The sequence below is a fragment of the Passer montanus genome, unplaced genomic scaffold, assembly GCF_014805655.1.
Source record: "Passer montanus isolate IOZ18808 unplaced genomic scaffold, ASM1480565v1 scaffold72, whole genome shotgun sequence".
In the NCBI taxonomy this organism is placed as follows: domain Eukaryota; kingdom Metazoa; phylum Chordata; class Aves; order Passeriformes; family Passeridae; genus Passer; species Passer montanus.
The window spans coordinates 1,238,484-1,256,698 of NW_024372370.1; the positions used below are offsets into that span (position 1 = coordinate 1,238,484).

Here is an 18,215-nt window from a genome sequence, read left to right on the forward strand (position 1 = left end):
ACCTCAAAGACCATCTAGTTTCAACCCCATGGGCAGGGACATCTTCCACAATACCAGGTTAAAGCCCCATCCAACCTGGTCTAGAAGACTTCCAGGAATGGGGCAGACACGTCCCCTGTGCAACCTGCTCTGGTGCCTCACCACCCTCATACCAAAGAAATTCTTCCTAACACCAATTTAAACCTACCTTCTTCCAGTTTTAGGCCATTGCCTCTTGTCCTCTCACCACATGCTCTCACAAGAAGTCACTCTCCAGTTCTTGTCAGCCCCCTTTAGGTACTGGGAGGCCTGCAGCCTTTTTGCCAGCTGAGGAACCCCAATTCTCTCAGCCTGCCTTCAAAGGAGAGGTGCTCTGGCCCCCTCCTCATCCTCATGGCTCTCCCCTGGCTCCAGCAGGTCTACATCCCCCTTATCTTGGGGGCCTCAGACCTGGACACAGCACTCCAGGTGGGGTCTTATGAGAGTGGAATAGCAGCAATTACCTTCCTTGACCTACTGGTCAGAATCCTTTTCATGCAGTCCAGGATACAGCTTGTGATTTTGATGCACTAAATGTCCCCTGAACCAAAACTGGCATGAAGTGACAGCAGTGTCCCCTTGGGAATAGCCTAGAATGCCTAAAAGGACCACAGGTCTGCCTACAAGATCTAATTTACCTGTAGAAAGCAGATCCTCAAGTAGCTGCTTTTCAAACCGTTAGTGCTGCTTCTGTGTTAAAAGAGCTAGAATAATGCTCATAACAATAATAATCATATGTGTTTGTTTTCTTTGCTGCTGATGACAGAAAGAAGTATAAGACATATTCAAAAGCATTTTATATGGTAGCTGGTTTATTTAGGTAGTTAAATAACTTGAGCCAAAAGATGAAAAACAGCAGTTAGATGTGACACACAGGCAATATCCTTTCTTAGAAGAAACACCTTTTGAATTTGACAGATGGCTTAATGTGAGATCTCAGTATACCTTCAACAGCAAAATAAAAGAAATAAAGGTGGTAATAAAGGTGGTAATAAAAGTGGATGGCCTAAAGGTATGTTATTTGCATGGGATTCAGAAAATTAGTTTTCAGTTTGTGGCAGGAATTTACAGTAGCATCATAAGGTTAGTCTTATGAATCTCTACTGGTAACCAGTGAAGACACACAAAGGAATTTAGAGCAAGAGCAAATTTGGCCATTAGAAAAAAACTCCTCCTTTCCCCACATGTTCCTTTTCATTTTCTCATTGGACAATCAAGATGAGCCACACAAAGGAATTTAGAGCAAGATGAAATTTAGCCATTAGAAAAAACTCCTCTCTTCCCCACATGTTCCTTTTCATTTTCTCATTGGACAATCAAGATCTTAAGTGGGAAAGACTAGTCCTGAACTGATAAAAATCAAGCTGAAATTGGCAAGGTTATTGCTCATCCCTCAGCTTTAAGGTGGAAGCAATGATGTGTGAAGGCAGTGCACATGAATGGTGCCAGAAGCTTCACTACTCCAGAAACTGAAAACTCTTTTCCAAAACTATTGCATATACAACAGCATGGGCAGCCACTGAGATGAGTATATCACTATGTTTGGACCCCATCCAATCTTTATAAATAATTTTTTCACATCATTCCAAAGAAGACTGAAGCCTCTAAAAATATCTTAGAAAATCTTTCTCAAAGTTTTCTGTTTGTTTGTTTTGGTTTTTTTAATTTCCAAAATGGATAAATACTTAAGATAAATCCTAAAATCTGTGAACCAGCTCTACCATACTTCTTAAAGGATGTGATACAGATCATGGTGCACCATTTCAGAATGAGACTTGGTGAAGCTAAACACAAAATAATGACTCCTGAGGGAATGGCAGCCTCTAAAAAACATCTTAGAAAATCTTTCTCAAAGTTTTCTGTTTGTTTTTTTTGGTTTTTTTTAGTTCCCAAAATGGATGAATACTTAAGATAAATCCTAAAATCTGTGAACCAGCTCTACCATACTTCTTAAAGGATGTGATACAGATCATGGTGCACCATTTCAGAATGAGACTTAGTGAAGCTAAACACAAAATAATGACTCCTGAGGGAATAATAAAATCAACAACATGAGCACAAGTCAGTTGCAAAAAAATTTTTGTTATTATTGCAGTCAAGAGATATTAATCTTTTGCCACATATTTAAGGGAACACAACTGCATGAAAGCAAATGTTTAAAAATTCATGTTATAGAACTTTCTGGGACAACATAATTGGAATTATTGCCTGCTATAATTATTGCCTTGGGTCTTAATTTTTTCTCCTTCTTCTATTTTTCCCTTCTCTCTCATTCCACTTAAATAGAAGAGATAAAATTCCTCTTCATGTATCAGTGCACCATTTCTTGAGTAATACCCAGTATTTCAGATAATGTGATATGCTAAAAAACCACACAAATAAACTATTTTATAATACATTTTCAGAATATGGAGTTCCAGTATTATTTCTCATGATATCCAGAATTTAAGAGTAGTAATACAGTTAAAGCCAGGTCTTATTATTTTACATCTAATGGGGTTAGTGGTCTAGTACTAGACTTTGCATTAAGTTCTGCTGTTAGTGAGTATCATAGTAGCCTTGCAGGAACAGAAGATTTCTCCTTTTGGATTAATTTGGTCCTTCATGAATGTTTGCTTGATAAAGCTACACAACTGTATTTCCTGACAGCTCCCTGTAGTGTAGTACCAAGGGATAATTTAGACAAGAGAGTACAGGACAAGACAAAATTTGTGCAGCACAGAGTGCTGGCATTTGAGGTGAGGGACATGGCATCACCAGGACTTGATCCTGAACACAGCAAACTTGCTCAGAGGCAGCTGATATCTCTGATACCTTCCAATATGGTTTTCAAACTAAATGTGATTGGAAAAGGAACACTTAAAAGCTAACGTGAATGTCTGTACATACCAGCCTGGGCTATAGTTCTGCCTGGCTCCAGCCTTCCCCACCCAAGTGTTGATGCTTTCATACAACTACTGCCACTGAAGTCACCACACACAGGTTAGGAGCACCTGGCACTTTTCAGAACTGGGTCCTCAAGCAGATGTTGATAAAAACTGTAAGTGCTGCAAATGCATGTGGGTTGTCAAGGGTTCTTTAGAGCCAGATATCTTTCATAAAAATAACTAATGCCTGGCCTGTGTTTGATCGTGTTCCACAGGCCACTGCATCTGTGGAACAATTTCTTGATACTTCTGACTCACTTGGGAGGGAATAAATACAAGAGTAAGAAACATGAGTAGAAAAGTTCTTCCATCAAGATGCGGTCAAGAAATCTCTTATGTCTGTGAATTCTGCCTGAAGGTTTCTACACAAAGTTCAAAGAGACAGACTTGCTGAAAGCTCTCCATATATTTGCCTCAAGGACTGGGACTGGGATGCTTGGTTGATATTTTTACTTCCAGTTTGTAGACTGGAGGCATTTCGTCTTCTTTTTGACTTTTTTTTTTAAATTCATTCACTTTTCTTCTTTTATGTGTTAAAAAAATAGTGAGAAAATAGCCAGTAAGGCTTTTCTTTCTTTTTCTTTCTTAGTAAATCAAAATAATAATTGCAAGAGATGTTTATAATTAATTGATTTGTCATGCACTGAGCCATCTGTCTTTTGCTGTGGTTACAACAACCTGCTATGGGTAAGCCAACCCATATATGTTCTTGTGGGGCATCAACTCTTTTGCAGTCACTGCCTACACACACACATTGCTACTCTGACATACCCTGGGGTAGATGCTAGCAAGTTTACCCTTCAGTGAAGTTATTTTTCCTTTATGATCCTATTGCAGAATCTATCACAGCCCAGCAATTCCACGATTGATTTGCTGGCAGCCGAGCCCTGAGGCTTGGAATGTAAATAAGACTCAGAATGAAAGTGATGTGCACTGCAGCAGCCAACACTGAGTGCAGGTACTTCATCAATTGACCTGATTTCTGGAAAATCTGCTTGAAACCTTGAAACTTGCTTGCAATTACAATTTTTGCAATAAAATATTAGTCTCCATGGTAATGAGAAGTGCTTTACTAACTCATTTAGGAAAAAAAAAAAAACCAGAAGGAGATGACAGTATCTCTGAGAAAATGCAATTTTCAACATTATTTCACAGTTGGACAGCTTCATGCAGACTTGTCAACAGATTAGTAGCATCCTTCCCATTTTATACACAGAAAATCAGAGTAATTAATAGGCCTCAGGCCTTCCTTGCAAAAAAAGAGATTTAATGAGCTCTACAGCATTATCAGAGCAGAATAGCACAGTTTGCCTTTGTCCATGCAAAGGAACACCACCAATAGAAGGATGGCCCTGCCTTACTCCTTACCAGATCTACTAAATGTTATTAGATAAATGCTGCTCTACCCGTTTAAATGTTGCAAAATTCTGGGGCACAAATTATCTCTTTGGGGCAGGAATTCTGTTTTTCCCATGTTTTTTTGTAATCTCTGTCACTACAGGAGTCTCATCCACAGGCCTTAGTTAACTGCGGGGGGGGGGTGGAAACAATAATTGCATTTCAGTGGGAACCAGAAGAACAAGAAAAATGTTACAGGGTCTGTAGAAAGCCAGGTGCTCAACAGACCACGTGTTGTTCAGGCCAACTTATGAAACAGGGTCTCTTTTACTAGCTACAGGCTTACAGGGCTGGTTGTGAAATCTTTCTGAATAACTTCCTCACAGGATACAGTCAAAATACTGGGCAAAAATATTCATAATTGGGAAGCACAAAACTGAAGTCAGGGTGAGGAGAGAGAAAAGAATCAGGTATACCTCCTTTTTCTCCCTTCTTAGAGGGTCAGAGAGAGAGGCGCAAAATTCAGTGCATGGCAGCCTGCTCAGGGGTGTCCTATCAAATCCCCTTTCCATCAACAAGAAGTCTTCTAGAAGATAATTTTGTAGTTGAAAAACTCAGTCCCATTTCTGCTGAGATGGAGCTCTCTTGGATGGGTGGAAGAAGCAGAGTGCAGTTGGTGTCCTATGAAACTGCTGGGGTTTTAACATCCTTCTAGTTCAGCTTGTTTGTGTGAAACCTCAAAATTCCTCATTAGAAGGAAAACATTATGTTATGAACAGCTCTGTTGGGTTCTGTTTCTTGTTCTTGCCATTGAATTACTGTCAGTCATGGAAAAGCAACTTTATCTCATTATTCTTCAGGTTTTCCAGCTCTAAAGCAAGATGCTTTCCTTTGCCAATCACTCTAGATGAAAACAATGATAGATTGTATAGATATAGATAAAGTATTCCTTCTTAAATTTGTTGTATAGCCATAATTACCACTGAGCAAGAAGAAAGAAAAATGTTATTTACAAATCACAGCTGGAAATTATTTAAAAGCAACCACTCTAACTACACTCTCCAGTAACTTATAGGTCTTAAATATCTCAGTGCTTTCTTGAGTAGACACTAAAAATATAAGCATTACTGTATGATCTCATACTTATAGCCACAATTATATGTTTCATTATATGAAACAAAATTATTTTAGTAAGAATAAAAATTTGATTTCACAAATAAAAGCAACAAGAAAAGTTTAAAATAATTTCTGTGGTTTATGTCAGTGTTACTCTGGCCTGCTGTCTGATGGTGTCTAATGGTTGCCTGTTGGATCATGCTGCTCTTCAGCTATACCTCAAACACAGATGCAGTTTTAAGGTCTTTTGCTAAAGATTTTGACTTAGAAGTTATAAAACGGGTTCATATAAATCATGCACTATTAACTTCTCTTGTTTTCATTGTGTTACAGTATTTCATTGTATGTATGTCCCTGGAGTTCTCACTTTTAGAGATCAAAAATCCCTTTTTCCCTCCTACTTTTCAAATATAGGCCTCTGTTATGGAGTTCTTCACATGCAGATGAACTTTCAGGATTTCATGGAACCATTGTTAGGTAAGCTGCTACGTGGAAATTAAATAAAAGGTTAGACTCATGGTTGAAAAGTTAAAAATAGCAGTAAAAGGTAGAGGCCCCAAATCATTCTTTCTTCTACTTCACATCATCATAAAGTCATACTACTCAGTACAAAATGACATCATCTGACTGATTTACCACATTCAGCACTTTATTTTATTTAGTCAAATTACTATGTGAGTGTAAAATGAAGGTCCAATGTGCTAACATTAGGTAATACAAGGAAAGGCAAGTAATTTTTCTGGTGCCCTGACCAGGGTTTCGAATGCTTTTCAAGAGAAGCTTCTTTAGATGCTGGAAGGTTTTTGTAGTAGATTATAATTTTCCTAATATTTTAATATATGGCCAAATGCCATATTTTTATAAAGTGTACATTATATAAAGTGTACATTTTATAAAGTGTACATTAAAGTTCTAATCAACTTAACTTGAAGATAGATACAGCAGTCTTTAAAAGTGTCTATTTTTATTTATATTTGTGTGTGTATGTGTGTGTAGTTTAAACACTATTAAACTGGAGGACAAAGTAATGAATTATAAATTGATTCTGACAGCAGAGATGCTTGTACAGCCTCTTGATTAGGACAAGAAAATTTTAAAATGTAGAACTTGGAAACATTCTTAAATCATAATGTTAGCACATGCAATCATTCAGATTGTATCTCCAATCTTTTCCTCATACAGCTTGAAATAATTTTAGGAAGGAAATTTGAAAACCTTTGAAAATTATTTAAGAGTTCCACTTTCCATTTAAATTTTCTTTTTTTATCTTCTGCTTCTTTGTGTCAAGAACAGATAGTTATTTTAATTTCAATGTCTGGCAAAGAGAGGTGTATTTTCTCTAACAAAAAGCTAGGCAGATGCACAGAGTGAAATAGTTCAGTATTAATGGTGAATTTGTAACAAGATGGTATAACTACATACCTTCCTTGAAAGGTTTAGGTTGATTATTGATAGACAGTTCTCTATTTTTCCCATAAAATCTGAAGTATAGCTTGTACTCAGTCTAAAGTACTACAATGAGAAGCAGTGATGAGTGTTCTTATGGTTCAGAGAACAGAATAGTGGAATCTTCGTTATCCTCAAGTCTTTGACTTACTATGTTTCCATTTTTTATTGAAAAGAACACATTCCACAGAGCATAATTCTCATACTCAGAATTAACTGCTCTAAAAATACATTTCTTATCTACTTATTTAGGGGAAGGAGAATGTATGATTAAGTATATACTTTTAACACAATTTAAGACTGTGAGCCATAATCCTTCAACTCTACCCTAAACATTTTAGTAGCAGCAAAACATAGTAGCAAGAAGCCTTCTATGGACCTGCCCATTCTCGAGCAGTGAGCAGGGATATGTCTACAGTAGCAGAACTAAAGGATTCAGTACTTCACTGGAAGCCTCAATTAAAAAGAAAATTAGAGTTGTAGGGTCTTTCTGTCAATCCTCTTCCAATAACTTCTGTTCCATTTAATCCGGAGTTATCAAGTACAGGAGCCTCAAGCATGTTCAGTTCCTGCATGTTCCATGAAAAAGCCTATAATGGCTGTGTCAATGGCAGGAACCTGACAGGCACTTTCACAGAGAGACCTAGCTGCCACCAATTCTGCATGATGACTGCCTGGCCAGGAAGCCTGGGCAGGCTGCTCACCAGCAAACCCACCCATAGCTGTGGTCAGCCACAGAATAAAGCCAACCTGGAACAACTGGCAGGCCAAAAAGCAAAGTGAGCAGCACTGAGGGATCTTAATGAGGATGACTTACATGGGTCACGAGGGGAACCACAGCTAGTAAGGCAGGAGGTGTAGGAAGATAAAACACAGAAAAAACAGGAAACAAGACTCCATTCATTGCATTCCTCTTGACACAATCTCATTTAACTTCTGTTTCTATTTTGTTTTTATGACTTACAGTTGATCAACATTGCAACTGCACCAGGCATAGGTGTTTGCTTGTCTCCACATATGTATGTGTACTTACAGACACACACATGTAGAATACATGACGTACAAACCAAGCTGCCTAAGACCTGCTACTTCAAATGCCTCATTCAGTGTAATTAATTGGGACACCAGCTGTCTAGAGGAAGAGACCATCAACAACAGTAGAGAACATATCCTATTCTTCATGAAAATATTTGCATATAGAATGGCTGTGCATGCCCCAGCCATAGGGAACAGGTAGGGACCAGCTGGTTACCTGCAGGCACAAGCAGTGGCTCTCAATGGCCAAGGCCACATTTACGATGGCAAAATCCAGGCAGTGGAGAAGACGCAGATGATCCAAAAACGACTGTGGTAGCAACTGACAGCCTTTTTAAGCTTCTGAACTGTTTTGGTTGAATCCTGCATTACCGCAGTCCCTGACATTTTATTCCTTTGTCTGCAAAGTCACTGTGACACTGTCAAGTGTTGATCCCTTGAAATACGGCGGGTTTTGCACACTCCTTTCTTACAAGAGCAAGGCTGGCTGCTAAAAATAAGGATGCAATAGCCACTTAGGCAGATCAATTTAGCATGCTGAGAAAACTACAGAGCGAGGAGATACTCACTTCATACACACAACCCTCCCAGAAACTGCAGATTAAAAAAAAAAAAGTGTGTTGTATTTAGGAACTGCTTCAAATTGAAATGCTATAATAACCCTCCAAAGAAGCAGACTGAAGATAAATTATGCAACTGTAGCTGATTTAAATCAGATTTTGAGGGAACTAGGGAACTCTCCAGAACAGGTATTTGCTCTGCAGTTCTTCATGTTAATTAAAGCAGAACAGAAGGTCATCATAAAAGCTGCCATATTATAAAAAGCAAAATAATAAAGCCCTAAGAAAAAAAAAAGGTTATTTCTAAACGGAAAATAATGGGAAACAGAGCCTTCTGCCTGTGTTAACTTGTTCATACAAAAATGTTAATCACTATTATTGTATTGACATAAATGGTGATGAGGTGATTTATACCATCTGTGCATCTGGCTGTGTGGAAATATATATATTTGACCAGAACTGATGATACCAGCAGACACATTGAACAAAAGAAATTCCAGTTATAAAGCACAGATCAAGGATGTGCAGACGTCCAAGAAATGTGAGCAAAGGAGCTACTAAGAAGAGTATGTGAATTGAATGGGCCATTAGTAGAAATAAATATATCAGCAAATGTGATACAGCCAGACTAGCTACAGGACAAAACACAGAAATGTGAAAGTGAGTCAAATAGTACAAGTCTGGCAATTGTCACAGTGAGTCTGCTGAAGCAAATCTCAACCTTGATTCACAGAACCTTACATATATTTACATATGCTTAAATTAAAATAAATTCTTACATATGGGCAAACTTAAGCATGAACTGAAATTTAATTTACTTCATTAAAAGTTACAGAAGATAAGATTGAATACATTATGCCTTTTCTAACTAAGGAGTTTCTTTCTAAATTGGGCCCCTCTCTTCTGAGTAAGGGCCTTCCATTAATAAACACTAATTAAAAATTCTACACATATTGTAATCTCAGGAAGAGTGTTGAATTTGAGAATTCTTGTTGATAAGAATTTGACTTGATAATACACGTGTGTGGTAGTTTGGGGGGTGGAGGTTAAAACAGTAAGGAAATGTCAGGAGACATCAACCAGCACTTCCTAATCATGAAATAATATGGCAAATCAGCTATTTTTAGGAAGTGATATAAATCTCAATGGATTATAGAAGCAGAAACCTAGAAAACACACTTTTGTTGATTAGCTCGTGTTTTACCTTTCATTTATAAGGCAAAATGACCCAAAAGTCATAAAGACATCTTTCACTTTTGCCATTTCACCATGGCAAATTATGAAACACAAAGCTTCCTCATTGCACCCATTTAGATCACTAAGTCAGGGACAAAGCCAGAACAGACAGGATCACTTTAAAGCACAAGGCTCAATTTAGTGGTTTGCAGGTCTATTTTAGCTCCCGTACCACAGGGACCAGAAGCCTGCAATCAGTTCACAGAGCTCTGCGTGCTTGATGACAGCAGGTCGCCGGCTCTGCACCGCTCCACCACCGAGAAGCGCCTCAGACGCTTCTTTTAACAGGCACAAGTTACAGACTTCCATCTTAAAAGCGGGAGCTCCACAAATACAGCTGAATAACACACGAGCCTGGCAATTGTGCTGGCTCAGCTGCTGCCTCGCACGCAGCCGAGCTGCCCGTGCTGCGGAGCAGATGTTCCGGAGCAGGTGTCAGCAGGCAGTCACGGGGCAACCACCAAAGCCCTCCCAAAGCAGCCTTTCCACTCGAGAGCTAAAGCCTCAAAGGAGACATGAAATAACCTTGTTGATTTGACGCTTGATAATGCAAACATCTTAAAAATCCCACTCCAAATTGTACGTCGCTCCCTGGCAGGCAGCCAGGAGTTCTCATTCAATTTCAGCATATTAAGGTTTTAATGGGGTTTTTTAAGAGAAGCTTCTGCCGAACATTTGGTGCTACCAGTTTAATGCTTAATCACACTTTCTTAGAAGGAAATCGCGGTGATGTTTAAACGTAGGAATTAACTGCACCTGATACAGCCTTTTTCTCCTTACAGTACCTGTCCTGCGGAGAGCACCCGCAACAACCCCAGCAGGAGGAGAGCCTCTTACAGAGAGGCTGGACGCTCTGCCAGCTCACCCGCCACCCGTCCCAGCCACCGAGACCTCGACACCCATCTCTGCCACCGCCCCACCGGCTCTGGATCCCCTTCCCGGGGGCACTCCGGCTCCGCGCACGCCCGCCGCCGCAGGAACCCCGCCTGTGCGAGAGGAGCGGGGGGCGCGGTGCTCGCGGTCCTGCCGGGCGGCCCCCGCTCTCCCGGCTCAGCCGAGCCGCCCCCCACCCCACGGCCAGCCAGATGCCGGGACTACGACCCCCGCTGGGGCGGGGCGGACGGGCGCGCACCGGGGGCTGCCAGGACCCGCCCGGCCCCGCCTGTGCGCGGGTGCGGAGTTGCGGATGCGGGGAGCGACCCGCACGGCCCCGCGCCCAACGCGAGTGAGCGCCCGGTAGGGGGGCGGGGTGGGGCGGCGGCCAATGGGCTGCGGGGATGTTCCCGGAGGCGCAGCAGCCGCGGCCCCTCCCCCGGCGGCCGCTCCGCTCGGGGCTCGCCGGGCGGGAGAGTTTCGCTCCCGGCTGGAGATGCCGCGCGGGCTCCGCGTCCTCGCAGGTAACGCCGCGCGGGGGAACGGGGGGCTCGCCGGTGCCCGTCCGCCGGCGGGACCGGCACGGGGGGCGAGGGCCGGACGGGACGGGGCACCTCCTCCGGCGGAGCCGTCGCCGCCAGGACAAAAGGGGAGCGGCGAGCGGGGCAGGGCCACCGCCAAACTCCCGGCGGGGCTCGCCTGCCTCCCAGCCTCGACCCTTACCCCGAAGCCGCCGCTGACTTCCCGAGCGGGCTCCGGCTCCGTTCCCGGGACCGCGCGCCGGGTGCCCGGGACGCCCCAAGTTCGCGGCTCCGGGCAGGGGCAGCGCCGCCCGGGTGCGAGCCGCCCCGCGGCCCGGCGCTCCGGGGCGGGCGGCACCGTGCCCGCCGCGCCGCGGCTGGGTGCCCGCGGTGAGCGAGGGTGCTCTCCGGTCGGTCGGGCTCGCCTGTCCCTGGAGAGGGCGGCGGGGAGGCGCCGTCCCGGCGCTCCGGAGGTGGCGGTCCCTCGGGGTGCCCGCTGCCCGGGGAGGGAGCCCCCACGGACCGGCCTCCTGGACCGCGGGGAACCGCGCTGGCTGTAGCTGTGCGCCGGGTAAATGGAGCAAGCGTAATGGGAGAAACTTTGAGGGCGAAATAAATTTGGAGTAGATGAAGTATTTTAATTGCGTGGTGCGTGTTGATGCGGTATCGGTGCTGTTGGGAGCAACGCCGTGCGCTTCCCTCAGTTAGCAGCCACGCTTTCTCTCTTTGTTTCCGTCAAACTACACAAGGGTGAACTGCTCCGAGAAAAGGTTTTGCTCGTAAAGCAGCTGCTTTGCCCAGCCGGGGAGCTCCAGCCTCTCAGGTTGCACAGCTCCAGGCTGCTGACTTTACCTGAATTTGGGAGCCGCGCCATATGGTCTCCAAAGAGAGGAGGGGCACCGGTGTGGCAGGGCGGACTGCCTATCCCTGTGCACGTGTGTGTGAGCAGGAATTGGGAATATGCGGGGACCGGAATGAGGTACTGCAAAAAGCAAGGCAATTGCTGCAGCAGCTCTAATGGTCAGCTCTGCTCTAGAAGCCAGATGCTTGGTTGGAGCTGTTTTCCTAGACCATGCAAAGACCTTAAATGCAATGTTTGCAGGGGTGCACTGGAGCTGTTTTTCTAGATTCTCTATTTTTCTATATGAAGGTATTAAATGTAATATTTTCAGGAGTGCGACAGTTGATTTAATAAGCAAATCAATAATAAGAAACTTAAGATAGGCTACTATATGTGCCTGTCATTCTTTGGGCTTACAAAATAAAAAATCCCTATTCTGCCTAGCTTTTACTGCAGTTTTCCTTTCATAACTTCCTTCGCTTGCCGTTTATACCAGCTCCTGATAATAAGACCACTGATAGCAGCGTCTGAGCACCCGAGAAGCGGAGGCAGAGTAGTAGTCCTGACAGAAGGCTGGCTCTGGAGCATCCAGAGAGACCCATCCGAGTAAAGGTGGCTCATGGGTGTAACTTCCAGCCTCAGTACCTCTACACTGATGTATCACTCAGTGTGTTTGGATTGCAGGGTCTTTTTCATCTGCCTCAACAACCTCATGAGCCCACACAGCAGTGGAACTTCAGCTGCCCTTGAGGTGTGCTGAGTGATCTCATGAACACTAGTCCCATCTCAGTTCTATGGGTCTTGCTGTCTCATTGCTTGAATTGTTGAGATTTTAGGGCCTAGTCCATTAACTGATACCTCCATATGTCTATCTGTGATGTTCGTATGAATTCCTTTCATGGGGAATGTGTAAGACTAGGTCCTTCAATCTGATTAACTGAAGGGAGTTTAGCTCTTTTGGCAATTGACAATGTTTGCTTTTCAAACGTGGTAGGAAATGATAATGTTTATCACTTTCCACAGAGCTTTATAAATGTTTCACAGTCCCTCTGATGCATCTGTTTGTATTGCTTGAAAAGAACAGTAAGAAAACAAGAAAGTGATTTGCTCTAGGTTTTAAAATTTGTCTGTGCCAAAGTTTTACCTTAGCATCTAAGAATTTATCTCTGTGCTCCAACCATGATAAATTCTGCCTTTACTTCCTTATTTGAAGTACAAAATTATGTTTAGGTGTGTCCCAGTAACTATGAGAGGCACTGAGAAAAAAAAAGTAAGGTTATATGAAACTGCCTCTCCCAAGCCGGCTTTCTTTTAAAATTCTTTTTTAGTGAATTAGAGCTGTAACCATGCACTTGTGTGTGTTTCTTCCAGATTTTCAACCAACATAATGCTGAAGCTCCCAACTTGGAACCAGTATTTCACAGAATGGCACAAATGGAACCTAATCTGGACCATGATGTATCATGGTTCCTCCTTCCATCATACTGGGCTAAAATGGTTGTGGCATTAATTTCCTTCCTCTGTTTTGCTAACAGCTATGATGGAGATTTTGTCTTTGATGATTCTGAAGCCATCATCAATAATAAGGTTAGTCTCCTTTTCCTCACACCCTTTGGCATAAATGGTCATACTAAAAGAAATAATGCAACAATTGATCTAAATAGGCCCAAAAAGTTTCAGCCTAGTAAGCTTCCTTTGGGTATTACTTTTTTTTTTTTTAACTTCATTTTTCCATTTTGTTTTATTTGGTGTTTTTTAAAGTTAAGCCTGTTTAAGGGTACCTGCACACCAAGACTGCCAGTAGGTCTAATTTTATGCTCATTCCTAAGTAAGTAAGAGTGTACAGTAAACTTTTCTGATACTCATGGATGTTAATAGCAGATTTTGTTCATTATCTTCACAGAACTTCTCTGGTCACAGAATCAGACCAGTGAATAAGCTTAGTCTGGTTGCAGGTACATAAGGCATCATTAAGGCATCATGTAGGGTGCAGGGAGTTTTCAGGTGCAGTTTATACCATAAAAATGTTACAGGAGCAAGCAGAGCTCCCTTTTCCCTCCTTTTCCCCTTGAAGTTCCTGGAAGAACAGTACTTTTTTTGAGATAGAGGTGGAGTATCCTCGTGTTCCATTTTAAAGCTGACCACACATGCAATGAACAGACCTTGAAATGCTTAGAAATTAACGTGTGATTCAAACACACCTCTAACTGAGATTCTTTTGACTTTGAGCAGTGGAGTGTCTTCAGTTGCTCAGACACTTCTCAGGATCACACGTAGCAGTGAGTGAGCCCATGCCCATGGATGGGTATTGGTGTTACAGCTTTTATGCTGCTCTGGAAGGTACCTGTTAAGCATTTAGAAAGAAAAGCACAGGATAAAAATAATCACATTCATCTGTTGGTTCTGTCTTCCTGAAGCCATGGGTTACAAAGAGGATAATCTGGAGACTCGTACTGCTAGAACACAATTCACTTTTTTTTCTCCTTGCACAAGATATAGAGGCAACTTATCACAGTGTTCCTTTTAGAATCATGCAGAATTACTGTTTCCTTAGACAAACTTCTATTATGTGTGTGTAAGTCATCATATCTTCAGTTATAAATGTATGGGGGGAAAATACATCTGTCAACCTGGAAATAAATCTCAAAGCTTTCAAGAGAATACTGTAGACAAATTAAGAACCTACAGCATTGTTGGTTTGGGTTTTTTTAAAGTAGTATTGTATTTCAGATTACACTCCTGGTAATGTTTCATTCTGCAAAGTTTTATTTGGGACCTGGTTATAATATTTTCATTTCTTGAAAAAATGAACAATAGACTGATGTTGAAACAAAGCAGGTTGTTTTGGTAATGTGCAATTTCCACACTTGTATTCTTTCTCCATTTCTTTCAGTCTTTACGCTAAAAATGTTTCAATTTATCTATGCAACTCAACAATTTGCACCAGGATTCTAGCTGTTGGCAATGCTGAGAAATTCAACCAACTGCTTAAATAAATTAATTCATATGTAGTCTGTATGTTTGAAAAACTGGTAGGCTGTTTCTATTTCTCACATTAAAATCCTCTATTATTCTCTAGAAATTAAATGAGGATTTTATGGCAATATAATTTTAACACAGGGGTCATATAGATATATGAAAATTCGAAATCCACAAGAAAAATGCAGAGACAATGAATTTACCAGTTTAATGGGGAAGGAGATTATCTAGAAATGGCACAGTTTATTGAACAAAGCATAGCATATTTTATTCCTATTTAATAGGAAAGACAGCAGTTGAAGTAATTTTATAGATTTACTGAGCATTGCTACTGTAGTATTTTCTTGGGTATGCCTTTCTGTTAATTTGCTAGCTGCCATCATCCCAATCTTTAATTTCTTTTATTGTTTTTTTTTTAGCAAAAGATACACATTTAGGTGACCCCATCCCCATCCTGTCATGGAGCATTCCATTATTAGATTTTATTGGAGTTAAAGGCTGCTTTCCAGATGCTTTCTTATCATTTTAAGCAGCATTTTAACTGGTACACAGCAGTGGCTTTTGTCTTTATTTATTTACTAGCTTGGCAAGACAAACAGTTGGATTAAGCAGAGCTTCAGACACAGTATGTCATTTCCATAAGCCTTTATACAGAAAAACTGACCTTTCTTCAAATCTTGAACTCTGCTCTCTGTAAGCTGCTGCTAATCAAATATTTAGAGATTATTTGATAGCTACTTTTAGTTTTTAAAGAGAAAATCTTATGTAGCTTTTAAACAGCTGTGTCTCTTGAAGAGACATTTTAGGGTAAGTTCACTAAGTAGGAAAATTGATGTAAGAAACTTTCTCGCAGAACTTGGATACAAGGGCAAGATACATGATTGAAGATTTTTAGGTCATATGGAAGTGTAATCTAATCACTAAGTAATTCCATGCATTCAGCTTTTTCTGCCTTCTTCCGATGCAAGACAAAAGAAGGCTGATTATAGCAGAATGGGAAATCAAGCCTTGTACATTTCCCATCTCACATTATTGAAGGCCATCTGTGACATGGAACACATACTTTTCTTTTCCAGTACTAACATTTATAAAAGTATGTCTTTCATAGACCTTATGTACATAAGGAGCAGTGCTGCTGGTTGAAAAAACAGTCTGAGGGCCACACCACCCTCTGGCAACTGTCCCCTGCAGAGCACAAAGACTTCAGTAGATGTTGGTGTACATCCCTGTCCCAGCTTGCCCCAGAAAAAGCTGGCTGTATCGATTTAGTGAGCTGCTGGTTGAGTGTGTTCCTGCTCTGAGAGTCAAATTATGACCTTTAGGGTTTGTGCATACCGATGAGGAATGGAACAGGAATTTAGATGCCTAAGGCTAAAATTACAGTTCTGGGAGAAGAAAGAAATTTCTAGCTATTACTTGGCAGTAGAAACATCTGTGAGAGCGTGAAGAAATTGTTCACCTTGGTAATTCTTAAGCCCAAGTAGCATCCCCTGTGAGTCTTGATTTCTTAAGAATTTCCCTGAGAGTGCCTTAATTGACAGCTGCAGTCTAGGTTCTTTCAGACTGCAGTTTTAGCCCTGCTCTCTTTTCTGTGCATTGATTAGTATCCTGTTAGAGAATACTTCTGTTCATTTGACTACTAATGGCCAAATTTGATCCAATTATAGAAAGAAATCTCTTCTTGGATTTTTTTTTTATTTATACATTTGTATGGATGAACGTCAGAATATGTTGAGCATATTCTTGTTGAAGAAGCAAGAAAAATTAGTTATTTTAAGTTCAGTTTAGCAGCAGCAGTCATCAGGGTCCAGCAGTTTGGCTGTAATTTGGGAGTACATGCAAGCCAAAAACAAGGCATGGACTGAGGGTGAGATGGAAGGTACTGGAGACCACAGGAGTGCTCAAGACACTATAGAAGCAAGTGAGGTGATAGCAGCATTGGAGAGGAACTGGAATTAATAAAACCAAGGGAATTGCAATGTGGGAATCTTGTAAGCAGATGGAGTTGTGGGAATATAAGAGAGGGGCACCAGGGTTTGTAAGACCTTCCATGGGGCTAGCAAGCCTGTTTGTCTCCTTTGTTGTGTTTGCAGTGTCTTGTTCACCTCCTTTGGTTCATTGGTCTCAAATAATTTCAAGACAGAAGGTGGGGGTAGAGTAACTTGTTGGTTACAGGAGTAGTACTGACTAGTACAGTTTTGTTCTTAGGTTCTCTCTCAAGTGTCTTTAACCTGCATGTACCTTGCTGTAGCATAAATTGGTATTTAATTGCACTAGGGAAGCAGAAGGGCAGGTCTATGTTAGTTTGAACTTCCAAGCTTGTCCTCCTAAAAAACTGACACAGATGCTAGCAAGATCCTTATTTTTTCTCCAAAGTGTATGCTTTCCATTTAATAGCCTACATTATTTGGATTTTTTATTATCAGCATGGCTTTGATATAAAAAGAGAAGAGCAAGCAAGACTTTTTCTTTGCATTGGTATTTTTATAGGCCCCTATTGCACCCCAAATTAAAATAATTCATTACCTTTCTGTCTTTTAATTTTTTAGATTAGTATGTAGAGATGTTGATTCTTGATTTCATGTATTGAGTGTTAAAACAACCTCAACTATTTGAATAATCCTGTGCAAAGCAAGGCTTCAAAAAGAACTAATTGTTGTTCCCTACCTTTAGGCTCCTTGATTTCATGCTTTCATTAGTAGTTATGCTACTGAACTGGTAAAAAATGCCTAAATGGCTATTTTGCAGCAGTATGTAGTTGGCCTTCTTTGCAAGATAACCCACACCTAAACTCAAAGGCTTTTTACAAAACTATGGGGTAAGGAGGTTTATGTGTTCCATATCTCAGCTATTGATCAAATTATAAATTGATGTGAATATAGCTCTAAATTTCATGTAGTTATGCCTACTTAGAGAATCCAGGATCATGACCTTTACAATGACAGGCATTCAAGATTTGACTTTCATTGCAAACTTAGGTACTGTGGGTCAGATGTCAGTAGTGAGCCAACAAAACTCCTGCTATGTCCATCTTAGCATGAGCTTGTATTAGTTAGAGCTTGTTTGTGGTTTAGCTGCTTTGAACAAAGGAAAAATTTTAAGAATCTGGTAATTTGTTTTCTTTTAGGACCTCAGGGCAGAAACCCCACTTGGTGACCTGTGGTATCATGACTTTTGGGGTAGCAAACTCAGCAGCAATACCAGTCATAAGTCATATCGACCGCTAACTGTCCTAACTTTCAGGTGAGACTTGTACTTTTGCTTGAGGTCTGAATATTTTTAATCTGTATTGACTTAATTGAATTTAGGGGGAAGGCAATAAAAA

The 18,215-nt window shown here is 41.3% G+C and overlaps 2 protein-coding genes across 2 annotated transcripts in view; both read left to right on the forward strand.

The window, feature by feature from the left end:
- The first annotated feature begins 10,405 nt into the window (after window positions 1–10,405).
- Window positions 10,406–10,916, forward strand: LOC120512306 (translation initiation factor IF-2-like). The gene is made up of 2 exons (XM_039730433.1): window positions 10,406–10,415; window positions 10,459–10,916. The coding sequence occupies exons 1-2, from the start codon at window positions 10,406–10,408 to the stop codon at window positions 10,914–10,916; spliced, it is 468 nt and encodes a 155-aa protein (XP_039586367.1).
- Window positions 10,917–10,973: 57 nt separating this feature from the next.
- Window positions 10,974–18,215, forward strand: part of TMTC4 (transmembrane O-mannosyltransferase targeting cadherins 4) — a 52,599-nt gene continuing 45,357 nt past the window's right edge. The window contains exons 1-3 of the mRNA XM_039730477.1: window positions 10,974–11,073; window positions 13,283–13,498; window positions 18,018–18,133. Coding sequence (XP_039586411.1) covers window positions 13,337–13,498; window positions 18,018–18,133 — 278 coding nt within the window. The 5' untranslated portion in view covers window positions 10,974–11,073; window positions 13,283–13,336. The remainder of the gene's footprint in view (window positions 11,074–13,282; window positions 13,499–18,017; window positions 18,134–18,215) is intronic.